At 33.3% G+C, this 22232-nt stretch overlaps 1 protein-coding gene across 4 annotated transcripts in view; it reads right to left on the minus strand.

Annotated features, from left to right (window-relative positions):
- The window catches only part of Cher (filamin A protein cher), an 87148-nt gene that overhangs the window by 63189 nt on the left and 1727 nt on the right, over positions 1 to 22232 (minus strand). Inside the window, exon 2 of one of the 4 annotated variants that reach the window (XM_076432907.1) lies at positions 13181 to 13539. In XM_076432907.1, the coding sequence (XP_076289022.1) occupies positions 13181 to 13520 (340 nt within the window). In that variant the 5' untranslated portion in view covers positions 13521 to 13539. Of the gene's footprint in view, positions 1 to 13180; positions 13803 to 22232 lie in introns of those variants that run through there. The other 3 variants (XM_076432904.1, XM_076432906.1, XM_076432908.1) reach the window with 3 other exon arrangements.

Below are 22232 nucleotides of genomic sequence, written 5' to 3' on the forward strand. Positions count from 1 at the left end.
GCTATTCCCCATGGCCCAGTCATGTGACGCGTTCTATCTCTGTCGTGCAGAGTTGGGGAAAAGTTTTATTCAAATAAAAATTTTGAATAAAGTGGCTTTAAAACTCACTTGGAAAAAACCCACTTCATTCGAAATTTTTATTTAAATAAAATTTTTGCCCAACTCTGCATTCTGTCGTGCATGTGTCCGGCACTGTGGGTTAACCTTTTCCACTCAATTCGTGCTCCTTCCCCTCATTCTACTCTGATTAGGATCCGTGAACAATTTGGGGACCACGAAGATGTAAAGTTTTGCGATCTTTGTGTAATTAAATTGTGGTTTTTAACACCAGAACCGTAAAACTCCGTAAAATACCGTGTTTCAATGTTTTAAATTTATGGCCAAGAGTATTTTTAATTAAATACGAGTTCATAGGAATTTATTCAGTAAATTTATTTCTTTAAACACATATTACAATAAATATTAAAAATTTAAATGAATCCAAGTAAATTAAAATAAAATAACGATTGCCTACATTAATTGCGAACTGCAGGAGCTGCATCGACATTTATTTCTTTGCTTAATATTTCGAATAAATCACAAGTAATACAACAGTGTTTTAAAATTCTTTAAATATTTTCAATGTTTTCCATTCGATCCACGCATTTTTGTTGTAAACGCATAAAATCCGCCGTCTAGTTATTAGAAAGCGTGTCTGATTTTATAATACATTATAATACAGCAGATTAATGGTTCCCCATATAACAGGAAGCAAGTTTTATAAAACTCCATGGCAATCTATGTATATATTCTTTCCCACGCTGCTTAAGAATATGCATGACGCAAAGAGAATTGCGTGTTATAAATCGATACTTCAATAATCAGATAAAGTGCCTTAATGATTCTACCAATATATGGTAGTTTATTAATACGTCGCTTAATATGTCATTAATATCTTATTAATATGTCATTTAAACTGCATACTGTTTAGCCTATTATCGTGCTCAAATTGTCACCTATTTGATAATGAGAGATTAATAATTACGGATGATAAAAGAAATTAAAAATAGGTAGTGGGAGAAGTATATGTTGGCCTCTGACGTAGCCAGCATACACTCGATATTTCGGACTTAACCACCTACATACTTTATATCCGCATGTTGCACTCTGCTGACATTTAAGGCTGTGTTATAAATAGACTGCAGATTTTATGCATTTATGGGAAAAATGAGTGGCTGCCATTTAAAACAGTGGATAAGTTAGAATGATCTAGTGTTTTCAGCTTATTAAGATTATTAAAATAAGAATTAAACATCCATCTGACTCTCTAGTCTCTTGCAAATGATACAGACAATTTTTATTTTGCATAAAAATCCGCAGTCTAGTTATAAATAATTACGGTCCATTTATTGTAGGGCGTTTACATGTTTTTACTCATTTTTGTCATGAAATTGAAATTATCCAAATCAATTATGGGATACTCTTTTAATAATTTTAATAAGTCGAGAATAATATAATAGCATCATTCACTCCTTCTGATATCTTCACAGTGATTGAGCTACTTATACTGAATTCACTATTGCCATGAACGTACAAAATTCGCAGCCTAATTATCAAATGCAAAATAAAATTGTAAGAGACAGAAATCAAATGAAAATGCATTTTCTCTTTTAATAATTTTAACACGTCGAAAATAATATAATATCTCACAATCCTTTTCATTTTTGCCATGAATGTATATAAAATCCGCATTGTAACAATGATATTTGAAATGTAATTTGTCATGTTGCAAGTGTCCCGAGAGAATAGGGGACGTTCTAAAATATTCGAACTATTCTCATTTGAATAAAATAAAGTGGTTAGTTCTTACTGTTTTAACGTGTGGAGTGGATTTTTACGCGCATGGGCAAACCGACGAATGACAAATCGCTCGAACCAACGTGTATGGGCTGCTTAAGGTTAAGCCAACGAGAGTGCATGAATTTACTCTTCTACGTCCCCCACCCTTCACCTGTAAACTGTATTCCCCTCTTCGCCTCATCCTTCGAAGGTAACGCTTGCCGATCAGTCATTACACGTCGACCATTCGAAGTAGGGTTATATTTGTACGTTCGAGAATTTTGACGTCATTGTCGTTGACCGTAAAATGTACACAATGCTTGCACAAAAATCGTAAATTGTAAAAAATGTAAATGACCGTGTCAGTCGCAATTTTTGGTAAAAATTCCATCTTCTAATTTTTTCCGATTCCTTAAATCCTTTGCCCACAATTCTCCATTCTTGTTATTATACCTAGCCATCACTGCAATCAACCCCTTACCCTTAGACTTCAATTTTTATCAATTAAAATGACTATAATATAATCGAAACTGTGAGAGAAAAATTATTCAATGATGGAGAAATCTTTGTTTTTTTTTATTGTATATTGCCGCGAATCTCAATAGTTAACCCTAGAAGTGGGTCCATTTAAACTTTAAACCCAGAGTTACAAACGTTCCATTTAGATTCTAACCTGATAGCACCAAGTTATACTTGTATTTTAATTACTAGTTATTTTAATCAGAAGTTGTTAAATTGTTATTCTGTTTGTTTGCAATAAATCACAGTGAACTCGGAGAAATTCGAAGCAAACGTGAAACATCATTTGAAGCAACGCGTTCTTCTTGAACTGTCACCCCGTGAAATCGAAGATGGAGTACTCAATCTAAAGGAATTACTATGACCTTGAAATACCCTTCATGCTGCAACTTCAGAGTAATCGTTTTCCCGACAAGACTTCTCCGTTTGGACAACGTGTCCGACGCGAAACAGATTTGTTCATGCCATCGGAAATTTTCGAACACAATCGCATCAGCGATTCATATTATGTTAATCCGAAAGCTATAAGTTAACAATGCATTTCCTACTGATCGGCTAAGTGGCGGAGTGGTATTTGCATGTCAATTTAAATACACATAAATAAATTTCGATATTTTCATGTTGAAAATTAATTGAATTTGTAAACACACCGATAAAGGAATACTGAATTATAACTGGACAGCGGATCTTTATGCAAAATAAACATTTTTTCTACCCCTAATAGACTGGAATAAAATAGAAACTTATGTTTAAACTTTTTACAGGTATAAATTATACTCCTACTCATTATCGTAATAAATGCAAAAAATTTTAAACATTTGAACTATTACAATTTCGAATAAAAAAATGCTAAAATATTCAGCCTAATTTTAAAGGGTGACTTCTTTAATTTCAAGCCCCTGAACTCAAATTCTTTAAAAACTCTTTCTTATTATAAAACCGAGGGAAAACTGAAGTTGTTTGTCGTCATTTGAAAATTTACGAACAACTATTGTATGGAGTTCAAAAAATTTTTCTACACTGTGTGATTTCATAAAATCTCCTCTTTATCGTGTCTTTTTGTCACATAGTACTTTAACAATGAAATTACAAATTATAAATGAAAACTGTCGAAAATAAATTTAAGTACATGCTATAAACCAACGAAGACATAATACCCTATCCTAAACACACTTGACACACATCTTGGACACATACATTCCACACACACACTGGACAAGCGTATTAGATACACATTAGACCCACACACACACTAATCAAATACGATACTTCGTATTTATATACAAGGTGTACCAGCTGAAGGAGGCCACCTAAATATCTCCTTTATTTTTAATGGCACAAAAAATAAAGATTCTATAAGATGGAAAAAAAATAAGTTTTCCCGGTAAAAAAAATAACGATAACCTTGAAAAAACTATGAAAAAATAACCGGACAAAAAAAATTGTTCTTCTATGATATTCCTTCTTCGATACACCATTTAAATTATGGCATAAATATTTTTTGTGCTATTAAAAATGAAGGAGATATTTAGGTGGCCTCCTTCAGCTGAGACACCCGGTATATACAAGTCTGACCGTGGGCTATCTAGAATCATTGTCATACCTGCGACACACTTTTCATTTAAAGTACAATAAAATCGTGAAAAAGAATCAATTTCTAAGAGATCATTGTAAAGACTCCCCTACATGAGGTAACATAAAAATTCACGTGAGAAAAATTCTTTAGCCAATGTATGGTCGTTTGAGTTTGTAAAATCTCAGAAGAGAAACAACGTCTCGGCACTCCGTTTTACAAAAATAAGAAATCTGTGAAAAATCTGACTTTGATGGCGTGAGGGTAGAAAATTTATCCTTTAAAATGAGCACGGGCGGAATATTTTACGATATTTTTACAGGAAGTTACAGGAGTTCAAGGATCAGCAAATTTTCGCTTATAATCAGGGATGGAAAAGTTATGGACTATCAAATTTTTTACAGGTTCTACGCAAGGCATTGTCTCCGTAGAATATTTTTAAAAAATTCTGCAAAGCAGTATTATACTTTGAGATTTTTGGCAGTTACAGGAGATTAAAGAATTTCTCGCTAATAATTCGGCGTTCCTTTAATTTTGTGGAGCAGTGTGGTTTTGCGTGGAATCGAGATTCGTGAACGCACAACTATCGTACCGTGAAGCTGAATCTACAAAATACGGGCTCAAATAACGCACAGTTCGAATGGTGTGAGGTGTAACACCTTCGGTTGGATCCTCGCTATCTGTTAACGCAGCCGACAGTCGTATAGCTTGCGTCGAAACATTCTTTCGGTGTGAATAATTCGCCGAAACATTTATCGCTTAGCGTGAATAACACCGCATTGGGAAATATTTGGACGAGGGCTCGGAGAAGATTAACCTGACTCTCGTATGTGAACGATAAAAATCTCTCTGCACTCATTTATATTTTAATAAATGTAAATAATAAAAATATTTTCTGATTTTCTCTATTCACTGGTTTATACAAAAGTCACTATACTCTTATTATTTATTAAACTGCGGATCGTTATGCAATTATATGGCTTTTTAAAATTTTCAAAATATGATAGGATATCAAATACAACAGAATTTAATACGATTTTAATGTATTTCAGATCTAAAAGTCTACTGCCACGGAAAATAAGATTTTATTCGATTCGAGTTTTTCTTCAAATTCGTCTACAAAATTTGCAAATTACATAAACATCCTCAGTCTACTCATTTTAAAGCAATTTTTATTCCAGTACCTTCTCACAAATTGAAAAACGCTAAAAAATGTCTACATTTTTAACTGATTCTTTTCACTGTCATAATTTGTAATTTGTAACTTCTCGTCACAAATAGATTAACATGAATATTTGATTCGCGAATTGTAACGAGAATTTTTTAACTGAAAATTAACCTGCATCCTGATAACCGAGCAGATATTTCTTAACCACGAAAACCTCAAGCATATCATTACGGTGTGTGATTAACATTTCCTGGTTCTAACGTACTATGCATTTTTAGTGGCTAAAATGATATTTTAATTCCGATTGAAAGACTACAAATTTTATTCGTCACAAACTTGATAGTTTACGATCGATTTTGCTCTGTATTTTATTTAACTGACTTATTTTTAAGAATACGGTTTTCAAACAAAATAACTCGTCAATTTCTAAGATTTGAATGAATAAATTCTTTCATGTGTAGTAAACCAGAGGAAGACGAAAAATGACTACAGGTCAAGCACTTTCGGTTTTGCTGAGTAGCTTTGTACGTAATCCTCTATTTACGAGTGAAAAGAAGATCATCTTACGATTATACAGTCGAACATTTGCATAAATGTTTCAAAACAGACAGTATCTGTCGCTGGGACATGTACCAGAATGATTTAACAGACAAGGTAACATCAATAAGGAGTCGTCAATCTCTTTATTTCAAAGTTAAAATGATGATTGACGATATTAGGTACGTTGTAAATGAGCCAATTGCTATGAACTATATCTTTTATTGATCTACTAAATGAGAAATAAAATGTCATAAAAGAAAATCCGCTAAAATTAAATTTTGTTGAAATATATTTTGTTCGAAATATTTTCTTCAAGGATATTGATAATTAAACTTCGACACTTACGCAAGCAATCAAATAAAAATATGATTTACGATCTATGAAACATAAATCATACTTATAAGCACGAGCACATATGCATGTAAGGCTAACAAGGTTAAAGACAACCGATCATTTACGCGAGAGTTAAAATTGTCATAAATAATTACTTATCTCCATGTAAGGATATTCGTTTGTTTCTATCAAATGTTATTACTAGACTCCGGATTTTATGCGTTTATAACAAAAATGAACGAGCGCAATTTAAAACATCGAAAATATGGAAAGACTTTTTAAAAGTATTAATATATTATTTTCACCACATTAAAATGATTAAAGAAGAATAGAGATTTATATTTAGCTCATGCGATTGCAATTGATGCACGAACTTTTTATTTTGCATAAACATCTGGAGTATAGTTATTACATACAGAGTTGGGCAAAAATTTTATTCACATAAAGATTTTTGCTCAACTCTGCACGCAGCAGTTACTTCATAAATACAGTCTCATTGAAAAGTGCAAATATAATATTGCCTAATTATTAATGAAGAATAGAGATTTATATTTAGCTCATGCGATTGCAATTGATGCACAAACTTTTTATTTTGCATAAACATCTGGAGTATAGTTATTACATACAGAGTTGGGCAAAAATTTTATTCACATAAAGATTTTTGCTCAACTCTGCACGCAGCAGTTACTTCATAAATACAGTCTCATTGAAAAGTGCAAATATAATATTGCCTGTACATGCAATGCTCTCTGACAATTGACGTATCATTTTTACCTGAACCGTGTGAATTAAAAATATCTGAATTGGAGAAGATCGATTTATTTCCTACCTCCAAAATGTCCGCTTTTCGCCGACGAGCCGTGCCAAACTTTTGACCCGTAATGTATCCACTTGCAAAACCGTCAATGACGTTTCAACACCCGTATATAGATGACGCAGCTCACGGTAAAATGAATGTGTCATCCGTATACGGTCATATGATGGCCAACGTGTTAATACAGTGCCGTAAGAAAAAATTAAAAGAAATTCGATTGCGTGTCCCGTAAACCTATTTCACGTTCCCACCATGATCGATTCATGGCCTATCGGAATTTCTTTGCATCTAATTCCATATCTGTTCTAAAATTATTATTGAATCTTATTTTACGTTCCTCTTTACATTAAAAAATTTGCTGGCACATCTTAAATTTTCTGGAGATAACCTAGAATTTATTTTTGCTAGAAAGTGCACGTTCAAAATGAGAACACCTGAGGAAAGGTCAAGCTAAACGTTTTCGACGTGTACGAATGCCTACGGGCAATCAGCACGTACGGCAACGCTTTCCTAATCGTCCGGCTGGTTCTGTTAAAGTTTCGAATAACTATGCCTTGTTTCAGTAGAAGTTATCTTCTTCTTAACCCCTTGGCGTACCATTTTCTTTACAGTTACTGTGATTAAAACGTCCTTGTGCACAAAAATGTCGTAGAAGGGAACAGAGAATATATATTTTATGTATGGCTACATTCATTTTAACAAATTTTATTTAATCTACAATGAAACGTGTAACATTCATATTTGTTAGACTTTTTGTAAAAACCTTCATTCCCAGTCTGGCTCGTCAAAATACGGCAAGGGGTTAATGAATATCTTTTATGTTACAAAAACCATTTCGAAGCTATTGTGTCCTACTGCATACATCATTACTATGGTTCAAGTTGTGGATTTTACGTCGTTTTATGCAGCTAAGAAACTACTCTAAAGTTCTGTTTAGGTTATAAACTCATGAAATGCGGCGCAGTAGATAAGCCTCCGAAGTAAGACATCCACTTTCTGTCTGCATTCAGCTGAAAGAGACCACTCGAGACGGGCCAGCCAGATTTAATTAAACTGTGCCGATTTCGCGATGATCACTGGCAGACAAATATTTCTTTATAATCTGGAAACGAGATTTTCCAGTTCGTCAGGTTGAGTTTTTAAGTTGCGTCGAAAAAATATTGAACGCGGTTCTAAACAACCCTTTCTCCACATTTCTTGAAACAATTGAACAAAAGAAATTTTAATTTTTTTTTTAAATTTATTTTTGCCCGCAAAAGTAACACTCTTCGACAATTTAATGTCATTTATTAAAGAAATAGCGAAGTTAGACTCCTCACGAATTGTTTACAGATGTTTTCCAGTGGCAATAATTTTTTCAGTATTTTCTGTTGGGTTGATATTGATAAACGAAATGTCAATTATTATACAGGTATAGTTCTGGAAGAAAAGCAAAAGAAAGTATAACATGTGTTCGGCATATTATACGCGCGCTATGTTTCCTTATAATCGTTTTATTTCATTTTTAGTACATATTTTATATTATTGATTTTATATGAAGTATGAATTAGTTTTGTTGCGTGACCTCGACTATGCAAAAATACAAAATCTATAAAACATGAAACCATGAACTACGTGGTATTTTAATCTTGCACAAGCTGTAGATATCGTATGTATACCTACACTTTTGACCGATCGAGTATGATATATGCATATCGCACTATGCAGGCTATTATTAACTCTGAATATTTCTTGAACAAAAAAGAAAAATATAAGACCCGACTAAAAATTATTCAGTTTCTGACTAAAAATTATCAATTACATACAGTACACGTTGCATGGATAAAATAATAATGTAGAAGATCTTGAAAAACGCATATCGAAACCTTCGATGCGACAAAATAAAGGTAAAATTGGAAATGTTAAAAAATAACAAATTAATCGGGGAGATACTGTAAATGGCAAACGCGAGAAGAATCGCACAATTTTAAGTCTTCTTTCGGGCTCTCTCTCTAAGCGTGTATTCTCATGACGTAACCGGTTAGCCATCAATGACGTCACCGTCTAAACTCGTCGCGGAATACGGTCGAGGAAAACGTCATGGACAGTCAGGTTGGGAAGCGACGCGCTACTGTCATTTGAACACGTGTCGGCTGTGAATTCAATGTACTAGAAGTCTGTGTGCATTAGATAAAACAGAAGTATCGGAAACAACCTGCAATCTATTTCGTAGACTCGAAAGTTCCTCAACCTTTCTCGGAGAGAATGAACGTATTGTGCCTGCATACTATTCATTTCAATTTTGGAGTAGCACACTCATCATTAAAACACCTGCAGCATTTAAAATACTAACTTAATTAATTGTTTAAAATATACTTCTTTCACCATCTTTTTACTGGTCTTTACTATTTTTTTTTGGAGTAAAACGTGCTTACTTCGTTTCACACGATTCTTTTATTGTTTTTTCTTTTTTTTAAATGTTCTGTGTTATTTTTCGAGTAATGTATACTTTTTTGAATATAGCTAATTTAGTAATTTTTTAACATCTCCCATTACTATTTTTGGAGTAATATGTTAATTCCAGAATTTCTACAATATTTATTGTTCGATATTGATACTGGAAATACTGAACGATAAAAGTAATTCGTTGGTAATTTATTATTTTTATATTCAAAAGAGATTATTAAGATTTGATGTGGTTTTTGTTGCAAAATGGAAAAATATAAAAATTATGGATTTATGGTTTTGCTGTTGTCTTCACTCAATAATATTATGACAGACTTTTTATGAGAAAAGAATGCAATTTTTTTACGTAACTACTGTGTGAATAAAATGACGTGATACGTTTTCTAATTTCCTCGATTAAGAAATTGGGTTATCGAGTGCAATTAAATCAGAATGATTCATTCGTTTGATCCTTGAAACCGTATTTGGAAAAAATTTATTTTCAGTCTTTCTACCTACACTTGAGAACTATTTTCTGGAACTATTAAATACTACATAAATATCGTAAAATGAATGTACCTATTGATTTTTTCTAAAGAAGCATAATTTCATCCATAAGATTGTTGAATTCCTCTGATTTTTCAACCGATCAAAGGTGATTAAACCCTTCGCTCGTGTGCAGAGTAGTGTAATGTAGGAAATACAATAGAGAAAGTGTCTTAAATCGCTCGATATAAACAACTCTCGTCCCTACAACGTGAAGTTGTTGCTAGCCTACAGCTTCCCGGGCATCCCGGGCGGGCGTCATTGATCCGTGCTCTTCTTATAATTGTCTACAATCAGTAGTATTGGTTTTTCGATTCCTTAGCCCACTGAACCATTTCGCCGTTATTTTTATCGGTTTTTTTATCTGGTTTTCATTCAAACTTTTCGCTGAGCAAATAGCCGAGGAACTTGACCTCTTTCGCTGGTTAATTACTGAAGAATTTATCGCTTCACTCTCTGAACAACAGCCGATTTTTAATCACAATTATATAAAAATAATTGCCGCTATTATTCAATTAGTGCCGAGCTTTGAATGTTGTTGAAACCGTTAAGTTGTTGAAGCAGCCAAACAAAAAATATTTAAATGTAACAAATTTGCAACTCTTTTATTACGAATTTTTAATTCATTTTTATATTTTTTAATGCAGTATATACACAGAGAAATAATTAATGTTCTGTCGAAATATGATATTATGTTATATTATAATATTGAATTTTATATTAATTTGAATTTCAGATATCGGTATAACGATCAGATTACACTCTCATTAAAATTATTATTTAAATTTCTATTAGCACGTGACTCATTCCCTGTCTTATGGTTGCCTGATTCATAATTGCAGGAAGCCCTGAGGTGGCAAACGAGCATCACCAAGTAAAAGTAATAAAGATCACATTAGCAGACTGTCTCGGTAATTTTTGAAATTGTAAAATTTTGAAACAGTGGAATCGACTTCGCGCTTTTCTTTCAAATAGGAATTCAGGTCAACAGCAGAGCCCTTTCCGCTTTTATTTTACTTTACGTCTAATTATGTGGAAAAAATGTAGTCTTTTCGCGATGTATGCATTCATTTGCGTGGAAATGAAAATGAGTTCAAGAATCTGCGTTAATAATTAATCATATGCTCCGGGTAATGATCCATAATGATCGAAATACTAACTGAATTTACATAAATAAATACTTCGAAGTCACTAAATTTTATTAATATTTTTCAGAAATCAAATTACTATTTAACTTTCTTAATAAATTATTTCGAAATAACTCGATTCTTTTATCGTTCTATTATTCGTTTTCCAGATTATAAATCTCAGAAAATCGGGTGGAAGATAGTATACAAATCTCTTAAGCTCCGTTTTTATAATACTCGTATACCTATGTCAGTTTATCAATGTCAAGACTATCATGCCGTATTGTCTTTCACCGGTTTATTGACACTTCATGGTTTGCTCACTTGCATGGCGAGTACAAACTAACAATCAGCTGATTGCATGTTCTGTTATTTTTAGGATCGCTAAAATTTCACACGTCAAAGAAAATTTTACGGAACTATTACTTTTTGTTACTGTATGTTAATATTTAATTATTGTGTTTCTCATTTTTATCTTCCCCATATGATTTAAATTTCAAAAAAAAATTGTTATTATATTTTGTATATAGATTCACAATATTATGTTCATTCTATGAATAATCTAGAATACTTTGTCTTGAAATCCCTTAAGGAAAGTGCATAAAACAATATCTTTTAGTTTTTCATATTTGTAATTAATGCTTCAGAAGATTTTCTATTCTAAAACTTTTTAAATGCAATCAAAGTCGTTCCGTTCCGGACATAATTATTTTGCGCTAATGATAATGATATTTTGACGGTAATTTTCACGAATGATGTCACTCCCAATCTCAATTTTTGATAAGCTTGCGAGATCATTTTCGTTCCTCGACATACATTTCAAATTATTATATTAACCCGCAGAAATCTATATCTCACTCCGCATAAATTATTAATTTTCATATCACTAGGATTATTAGATTGCAACAAATTAAGGCTGACGATATATTTGTATCGCTCATTTAAACGATTGTTAATGGTTGAGCAAATCTAATCATTGTTTATTTAAACGATTTTATTACTTCTTATCTTGGAGTGAAATTGAAAATCAGAAATCATTTTTTCCATTTTATAATCATAGTTCTGATTAACAGTTGTTATACCTATAAGAAAATTTCTTTTTAAAAAAATTATTTTGTTTATTTAGATCTGTTGACAAAAAAAATATGGTCAGAACCCAAAATTAATAAATTGTATATATCTACCGTTGTTTATTAAAAGCAATTTTGTCATTTGTTTTTCTCACTTATTGCAATCAAGTTGTAATGTTGCCCCAATAAAACTCTCTCTCTCTCTCTTGCTTAACTGTGTCACACTTTATTAGCTGTGATTATTGCTCGCGACCATAACTTTGACCGTATCCATCAGTGGAATTTGTTCTTGACATGACCGTAAATATTATTTCGCTTAAACATTTTACTGTACGAATCGATCTGACAGTCAATCAGCACGTTCCTTCTCATGTAATATGAAATCTAAATTTAATAACTGTCCCATAAAAATTGATCAGATGCTAAACTTATAAAATTAATTATATTCATCGTCGCTCACATTTAAAATTCGATTCCATTATACAGTCAAAAGTAATTAATTGTATCCTAGTGACACCTATAACTGATATTAAAATCTTTAACATTCTGATCATGAGAGAAAATAGCAAATAGCAAATATGACATGCAGTTCTATAATTATTTTACAAATGAATACGAGTAAATCCTATAATCATTAGACACGATGTAAAACTTCATCACTTATAAACAAAATTTTAATAAACCCACAAAATCGCATTTTACTACAAATTTAATAATTATGATTTACCTACAACCATTTACATACATATAACTGCCATGGCAATCTTAAAAATTCTGATCATGAGATAAAATTAATCGCCATCCCATTTTTAATACAACAAATAAATCACACTTCGATAACACTTTCAGGAATAATTGCACCCGACAATCAACCTTCAACATTTACATTTAAAATTTGACTGAAACCACTAAATAATACGCTCTCGAACTCCATTGCAATCCTACTCCATCAACAGACTGTACTTAAAAATCCTAATCATGAAAGAAAACTAATCCCCACCACATTTTGCTAACCACAAATAAATCACGATTAAACAACAGCATCCGAAACGGTCAAAATTCCAGCGAAACAACAAACAAAATCACAATTCCGAAAAAGTCGTCGCACAAAGCAAAAAAAAAAAATTCGAAAACAGACGACAGTTCAGCACACACCGGAAAGGTGTCTTTTCGCAAACAAGATCCCTCGTTTTCGAATTGAAAATAGTGAGATAAAAAGGTGTCGGTAAAGGCGGTGTGGTGACTTACCGATGTTGACGATCCGTATCCCCTGGTCCTCCAAAAATTTCAACGCGACTGACACATTCTCGAGCTTCTGCGACCTGAAGGTGGGCTTCTGATTATGTCTCGGTAGCCTCTTCTGCGCGAGCACCTCGATCAGGCTTATCAATACGAGGCCGTCGGACAGGTCGCACTCGAGATCGTCGATCCGTTTGTTTATAACTTTCAGTTTCTCGTTGGCCCATCTTGTGAACGTGTTCCGTTGGATTAGTTTCCACGGTGCATCCTCGAGCAGATCCTGATCCAGCATCTCTAGGTCCTCTTCCTCGGCGTTCTCACACTCAACTGACTTATCGTTCTCGCACATTTTATCGGCCGCTTCGCTCCTATGGGGACGACATTGGTGATGGTGAGCAAAGTGGTGGTGGAAATCAACTTTGTGTGCGTTCATATGTGGCTGCTCTGCGCAGTCACCTCTCCCTCTTCGACAGACTCGTCGTTCTCGTTCTCTCTTTCTCTCTTTCTCCCCCCGGGATATCGCTCTCCTCCTCTATCCACTAGCCTTCTCTACTCTAAGTTTTGCTTTCATTCGGTTTCTTGTCGATTTTTATCATGTTATTATGCCCGTTTCTTACGAGCTACACGTTCGTAGAAAAACGTCGCGGTGTTCTCCAGCGAAAAAAATATATTGTATGGATAATGTTTATCAGTGGGATTATTGTGTGTGTGTGTTCTACTGGAAGCGTATTATGTAGTCGGATTTATCGCGGCAATATTGATACCGATGTGCATTGTATACGTCACCGTTTTTGCTTTAATTATGTCAGGAATGATTGAATCGTCGGTACTAAAAATATAACGGTGATTGGACTCGAGAAAATTGTTATCTAGAATTTGTAGTGTGTTGTGTCGGTGTAGAGTCAGTATTCTTGGAATGTGTACGCGGTATTTTTTCGGTTGTAATTAGCTCTTACGATTGTAATTAGTAGACTGCGGATCTTTATGCAAAATAAAAAATGTTTGAATTGATTGCAAGACACAGGAGTGAAATAAATATTTCTTTCGTCTTTTAATTATCTGAATAAGCTGAAACCAATACGCCGATGTCTTTAAGTCTTTTTAATATGTCCACTGCTTTGAATTGTGCCAACCCATTTTTGTCATAAATGCATAAAATCCGCAGTCTAGTAATTAGTTTTTCATTCGACTGTAAGAAGTGCTCGATCGAATGAGTCAATAAAAGGTTGATCGTCCAGCTGAAAATTTGAATTTGTAATTTGTAATTTGGAGAATCTTAATTAGAATGCTGCCAAGTTATGTTATTGATTTGACTGGCAATTTTGGTGCACATCTATCAATTCTAGTAATCATAAATTAGATTTTAAATGAGATAAATAATTCCACAATAGTATGCACACAAACAAGAACCACAGTACAATGTTAAATTGTACTATCTAATTATAATAACAATTTCCTTTTCAAACTGAATATACAGAAAGCAATCAATTTTGGAGAAAGTGAAGCAGAGAGAAAGAGAGAGAGAGAAAGAAAGAGGATGGAGGGTATACAGCATACCATGGACCAAACCCATTTATTTAAAATTAGTTCTTGAAAAATATTGCAGATTACATTATAAATCAAAGCTCATATTTTCCCATCCTTCATATTTTCCTAACAAAATACAGGAATGTGATTATAAAAATAAAAAATAATATACATATAAAAGTTAGTTGTAAATGTACGACTCATTTTCAACATTTCTCCATTTTAGCAACGTCCTGCAGTCCCGAGTAAATTCTAATGCGTTTACGCTACATTAACAGAGACTTATAAATCACGAGAGACCGTCCGCAACACGACTGATAAAAATGTCTTCCATTGTTGGAACCACCGAGCACAATACAGACTGATAAAAGAAATAGAATTGAGGAAACGCGAAAACTGTTCTCAGGTTCCTCCGCAATCTGTGGAAATGGTGAAGCGATCTCCTTCGAAGGTTTTCGAGTGGCACGAAATTTGGAGCTCTTGTATTGACTGCTGTATATGGCGGTCGGTGCAAGTTGACACAGATAAACGAATATGCATGAAGGAGCTTGGTTCACTCCATTTACGTACGTTTCTCATTCATGCTTCCGTTCATCAGAGTTGGGCAAAAATTTTATTCAAATAAAAATTTCGAATAAAAAGTGGGTTTTAAACTCACTTTATCCGCGAAATCTTCATTTGAATAAAATTTTTGCCCAACTCTGCCGTTCATACACATATGTATCACTACGTTTTTATTATTATAGCGGTGCAATCTGCATTTCATTGTATGGATCTGTGTAACGCTTTAATGTCGCGTTAATAACTTTAATCCATGCTCCGTTTCATATACGTTTTACCTTGTTTTTATAATTCGGTGCAATCCATGTTTAATTACAAATGTGTGGAATGAATGTTGCATTAAAATTTTTAATCCTTGCTTCTTTTCACATACGTTTCGCTATGTTCTTTTGCACTGTGTATTACGGTGCAATCTATGTTTATTTATAAATGTGAATGCTCGTAATATCGCGTTAAAAAATTAAAATTTTATTTTCTATAGTCGCATGGCCAGAATTTTATTTAAAACATCGAAAATATTAAGCGTTTAAAAGTATTAATATATTATTTTTACCACATTCAAATTATTAATGAAGAATATAGATTATTGTTTGATTATTTTCAAAAATCATTGAAATTATTAAATAAAAATATTTCTATTTGACTCCTATCCAGATTTTCTTGTGGTTGGATATGTACAGGATATCCCAAAAATGTTGTATTTCTTTGAATCTTGTTCCTGCTGATCTCTGAGGTAATTTCAAGAAATTTTTTCGTTTGTGAAAATGTTCTGCGCGGCTTTGTTAAGAAGTTATTAATGAAAAACACTGACCAATCGAAGCGCGGCTGCAGCGGACGGGTTCCGGCTCAGCCAATCAAACGCCACGCTCAGCGAGTCTTGTCGCCAAGCCGGAATCCGCTCGCTGTAGCCGCGCTTCGATTGGTCAGTGTTTTTCATTAATAACATCTTAATAAAGCCGCGGAGAACATTTTCACAAATGAAAAAGTTACTTCACATGGCCTCAGCAGGTGCAACTCCGAGTGTGAAACTCTCAATCACGTCCTTTGGCAGTGTAATTTATGCGATACGCAAAGATCATTATTAGACAGCGAATCTTTATGCAAAATAAAAATTTTATACCTGAGTTACAACAAACTGAAGTGAGATAGAAATTTATTTTCTTCGTTAATACGTTTTATAATTGAAAAATAATATAATAGTATCTTTAAATTCTTCTAATAAGGCTGGGCCTAATGTCAAAGCCTGTCTCCGTATACTTTCGGTCCTAAAAAACTGTAACCTGCGCGTTTAAAGAAAACCAAAACGGGAAAAAAGTGGTATAGGATAAACTGTACTATTGCTGGCACTGCAGTAGTTATTGGCACTTTTCATTTAAACAGCAAATATTAAGAATTTCTGGTACAGAAAATCATTTTATATTGCTTCTTATTTATATTTCAAAGCAACGTTGTAAGTTTTCATAACAGAGTTCCACATATGACTGTTAGCAACGCTGGTACATCCAGTAAGACCGACGGATGACCGCAGTGCAGTGTAAATTTATTAAAATTTTTGTTATCAGCAAGTATACTTTATCGCTTTATAATTTAATCTCGGACTGTGCTACAGATGTAATAAGTGCAGTTTATTTCTTACTGTGCCAATGACTGTCCTATTTGTCTTGCGATTTTTATTCACTGAATATATTTTATAATAAAAGATTTATAACTGGTAAAACTGTTTGATGTTGCTGAAAAATCTCTATTAGCTTATAATAATAGCAAGTTAAGCTCGTTTAAACATTTCAAAGAAAGATAGAAAGATTTTTACTACGATTTTACCCTACCCTTACTTTTAGTTTGTAGAGGTTACTCGTTCTGTATACTTTGGTTTTGTTTGTACCTAATGTTGTAATAAATCTCTTTCGACATTTTCTCAGTAAAAGAAAATGGCCTCAGGAATCAGACCGTTGAAGGAAGTACAACATTTTTGGGACACCCTATACGATAGAATTGAATTTTATGATGCTGCTAAACAAAATGTACAGCACCGCAAATAAAATAAAATACGCATGCCATGTAACTAAAATATAGGATCTCTATTCCTGCTGGGCTCTTTCGAGGGTCGAGGGCCATTTTGCGCCAAATCGATCACTTTTCTACTTGTCGTCCGGGATTTTATCGTAATTGAAATAGACCATATCACCATCGGAAAAAAGTGAAGAATTCAAAACATCGTTTCGCTCTTTTCGATATTGTTGCAAAAATACCCAAAGCTCACATTTTACACAGTTTGTTTAAATAAAGTCAAAAACTACCTACATGAAAGAATTTTCATCTCCGCAAATATTAAACTCACTAGTGCCGACTTTCTTTAATAATAACCGTAAACTGCTGCTTTATTAACATTTTTATAGAAATATTTGTTAGAAACGTTTCTGTAAATTCCGGTTCGAATCTCACAAATTTTGACCAATTAACTCCATGTTTGTTTACAATGATACAACAATACCGAACAAATTTTGTTGACATTTGCCAATTATCTACACGGCTTAATCGCCAGATACGATTTCATTTAAATTATGGTTTAATCACAGAGGCGCTAGTAAATACATTCGGTTATGCTAACTCAATAAAACCCGCGGTGTATTTGCTATATGAATTACTGGATTAATGGTGTTTCACATAATACAAAGTGATTAGCAAATGCCAAAAGCCCCGATTTGGAAACAAATAGAAAGACATTAGATCTAATGAGTACGTATAAAAGTGAGATAATTGGGTCCACCCTGAATTACGATGAGCCATTTGTAGCTTTTAGTGCCAAGATATTTTTGGGATAGATGGATATACGTATCCTTTCTCCAAGGTCTAATATTTTACGCAAAAAATAGATTGAATCGTTGAAAATGCACTAAAAAGTACACTTGTCTGCAGATTTGTGCGAAGTGTCCGTTTTATACGGCTTTTTTCACGGTTCCAAATCGCTTGAACGAAGCCCACCAGCATGCAAAAATAAAAACAGAAATACAATAAGAGAATATTTCACAACAATTTTACAGATTTACACAAAAAAAAGTAGTATCGAAAATCCCGAAAAATGAATTCAAATTGTAATCGATATCGCTGTCAATGTTGTCAATTAAACAGTGGAATTAGTTAATTGTTAACCATCCGAAATTGAAGTCGAATCCACAATTTTATTTTGATATGTGTAACTATTCTTCAAATTGTATAATTGGACATTGCTAATAATTGTAATATATTTGATATATTTTTTCATGAAAGAAAATTATGGGTCCGTAAAAGATAACAATCAATTTTATGGGTTAACACTGTATGTATATATTTAGTTAAATATTGCGAGAATGTAATAATATGACCAGGGACCATAACTATTATAACAAAAAAAAAAATGTCATAGAATAACAAGTATTTACTAATACAATAAAATCGTATTGGTTACAAATAAGGTGTTCGGGATTCAAATGGATGAGTCTACCGGTTGATTGAGCTCCACTGACAAACGTCGCTTCTTATGGGGTTTTCCTTATACATATGTCTCAAGACGCGTGAAGAACACACGCTGTATGTTATGATTTTCGACGCCGCGTTCGCAACGGCTCGCTGTCGTGACCCGTAAACCACCTCCATTTGAATCCCGAAACAATCGACTCTAATTAATGAGAGAAGTTCATTTCGACCGCTCATAACAATTATATTGGCGAAGGAAATTTGTCATAGTTATTATTAAATAGTACAACTTTCAAATCAGACAATCAATTGTTTAATGAATTTTTTATTCGTAAAATTAATTGCTACAATCAAAATTTAATGTGACAAACAAACAGATTTTGTGTTGTTCTTATGGTCTGTTGATTCGTTTGTTGTACGAAACCTCAATGAATTTCACAAGCTTGCTCCATCCGAAAAGAGTAGACAACTTAATAATTAAATAAGACCCAAAATGAATTTTCTCAACGCTAGTTATTATGAACAAGTGAAAAGAAAGTCGAACACCGATAACTGTTATGAGCGATGAAAATAAATTTCTCTCATCGATAACTGCTTTGAGCCACCGAAACAGTTTTTCTTCATCGATAACAGTTATCGAGGAGGATCCAATTTTTTGGACACTAATAACTGTTATTTGTAATCAAAAATTATAAAAATCGATATTTTTTAATCATTTTGTTCTTCGAATTCTTTTCTTTATATGTTGTGTACATTATATTAAATTTCAATACCACACAATCAACTTTTTATTAATGATTTATATCGTATAAAATTTTAGAATTGTTTCTGGTCCTTGAATATGACAACATGTAAACACTGCGGCCGTTAAGGTGCGCTCGATCATATCGATCAATAATCGATTCCATGCCGGGCACAAAAATAATACCGAGATTAGAATCCACTTAAGATAATTATAATTATTCTTTATGAAAAATATAATCCAACATGAGACTGGTTTTAAATAAGTCAATCTATCAAAAATTGATATACAAATTTTGACAAAAAGGTTTATAATAAAATGATCAAAGGGTAAACGTGCAATTAGTTGCAGATGAGTTTCGAAAATCAATTATCATGTAGATAGTTTACATAGTTAAGAGACAAGAAATGTGGCGCTGATCGCAAGAAATTTCGCACAGAAATTAGTAGAAGATTATAATGAAACCTTTGCTCTAGAGCATACATTCGATAAGAACGCTGATAAAAATATTATCTGTTGAACATGAATTACGTTCATATTATCTGCAGATGGTAATAGCGCATACTTCAAAGAATATTTACGTTGACCAAGCAATGAATTCCGAAGAATAAACTGGAGAATTTGTTCGTTAACAGAATGTATTTAGATACGAAAATAATCTGAAAAATAGTGGTTAACAACGATTTACAAAAATTAATCTCATGGCAGTCATAGATAAATTATGCCTTATCAATTCTCTTTTACGTATTTTTAAACCCAACTCCTTGAAAATGAATTTTCTTTTACGTATTTTTGAACCCAACTCTTTGAAAATCAATTTTAGTTGTGTTATTAGCATAAATAGCTAATTATTTAAATTGGTTTCTAAGGACACAGATACCGCTATTTAATAGTTAATGTAAGTGAATAATATTAAGAATAAAATTAGACTAAAATTAATCTGATGGAAATTATTTAAAAATTTATTTTTTCAGGAGATTTTGATTTAATAGATTTGCCGAAGATTGCACCGGATTGGTTGCTGTGGTCGTCCCATAATGTGCAGAAGGGGTTTGATACGGACTCCGTAAAACCTGTTATATAGAGCCACGTAGAAATGTAAAAACAAAAGCACTGATAAAGAGAACACTGCAGCCTGACAGCAATACAAAGGGAAACTTTAGTATCATTTCTATTCAATACATACGGTTGTATTGGTAACATACTGTTGTGTAACGAACCACAAAAACTATTGCATGTGAAACAGTCTGATCAGTCCAGTCAGTCTAAAAAATCTGCATACATGTCAAACTTTCAAACAGTATATGTTCTATTTGACATTAATTTATTCTCATCACTTACAATTAATCAAACTGTAAATAAGTGATGGCTAGATAGCAGATTTTTATGCAAAATAAAAACTGTCTGTATCGATCACGAGGGATAGAAACCGAAGAGAATGTTATTTCTTCCTTTAATAATTCTAATAGATGAGAAATCATATATTATATATACATCTTTAATTTTTTAAATTTTCGTACAATTATGAATATCATCTACTCGGTGTTGCTATAAATGCATAAAAATCCGCAGTCTAGTGATGACATTTTTACGTTTATTGAAAAATATTTGCAATGCAATATTTTTATTGGGAGAAAAAACATTTGCACACACATTCCGCTGTTTTTCCATTTTATGGTATGATGAAGCTGCACGTATGACCTGTGACTAGACTGTGAATTTCTATGAAAAATAATACATATTTTATATGTATAGTTGACAACAATATAAAAGTGTGTGTGTGTGTGAAATTTAAAATGGTAAATAGATTTTAAAAGATTGAAGAGGACATCAATGTATTAGCTTCAATCTGAATGATTATTAAGATGATTACAGAAAGAAAGCTGATTGGCTCCTGTCGATTGTAATCGATGCAAAGAATGACTCGTCTTCTTATGACAATCTCTGAAACTGTCTTGAAATGGCCGTAGGCCAGTCTCGTTCGTCAGTCAGAGGAGTGGTAAATCTGAATTTCATATACATATTTTGAGGAGGACTTTTACGTCGAATATAGATGAGTCATGTCCAAGTGGAGGCTTCTCGAGCAAGAGAGCTGCCTCCAAGGTTCGGATAGCGATCCACGCCGAAGTGCCAAAACTATAAAAGGGTAGAAACTGTATCGTCGTGTGTTCGCGCGAGGCTTGCAGAGGAGGTCTAGTACAGCCAAGGGGTCGCACGCAGCAGCATTCGTGACAATGCCTGACTCATAGATTACCCCACCGCGAGGGACTCTAGTTCTTGAAGAGCGTGGCTTGCTCAGCGCGTTGCTCTTGGCTTTCTGCTTCCCGAACCTTGCTCATACGACCCGGCTTGTTACACGCCTGATCTAGACCTTCTCTTACACGATTTCGATTCAGCATAGCATTTCCGTACATCATTGTCGATAGTCATCAGTTTTGTCACTGGATACACGTGTCAAGGCTGGACGCTTTCAAGGGATACTCTGGTGAACGGATCCGGAGAATCGAAATTATTCTTTCGTGTATCGAGAACACAGTATTTGGAAAATATGCTCCAAAAATATTGTAATCGTAGTCGAGGCAATAACAAAATTGCAGATAGTTTTAGGTGACGTGTCTAGTGAAGGAGAGCATTTTAATTTTAAACACGTTTTTGGTAAGAATTGCCTGGATATATTAAGAAATATTTTCCTAACCTAACTCAAATTGTGCACGTGTCTTCAGCACAAGTTGTCGTCGCTATCATGACAAAATATATTTTTTTATAATTTGTACAACC

Source organism: Lasioglossum baleicum, chromosome 11 (genome assembly GCF_051020765.1).
Source record: "Lasioglossum baleicum chromosome 11, iyLasBale1, whole genome shotgun sequence".
NCBI lineage: Eukaryota > Metazoa > Arthropoda > Insecta > Hymenoptera > Halictidae > Lasioglossum > Lasioglossum baleicum.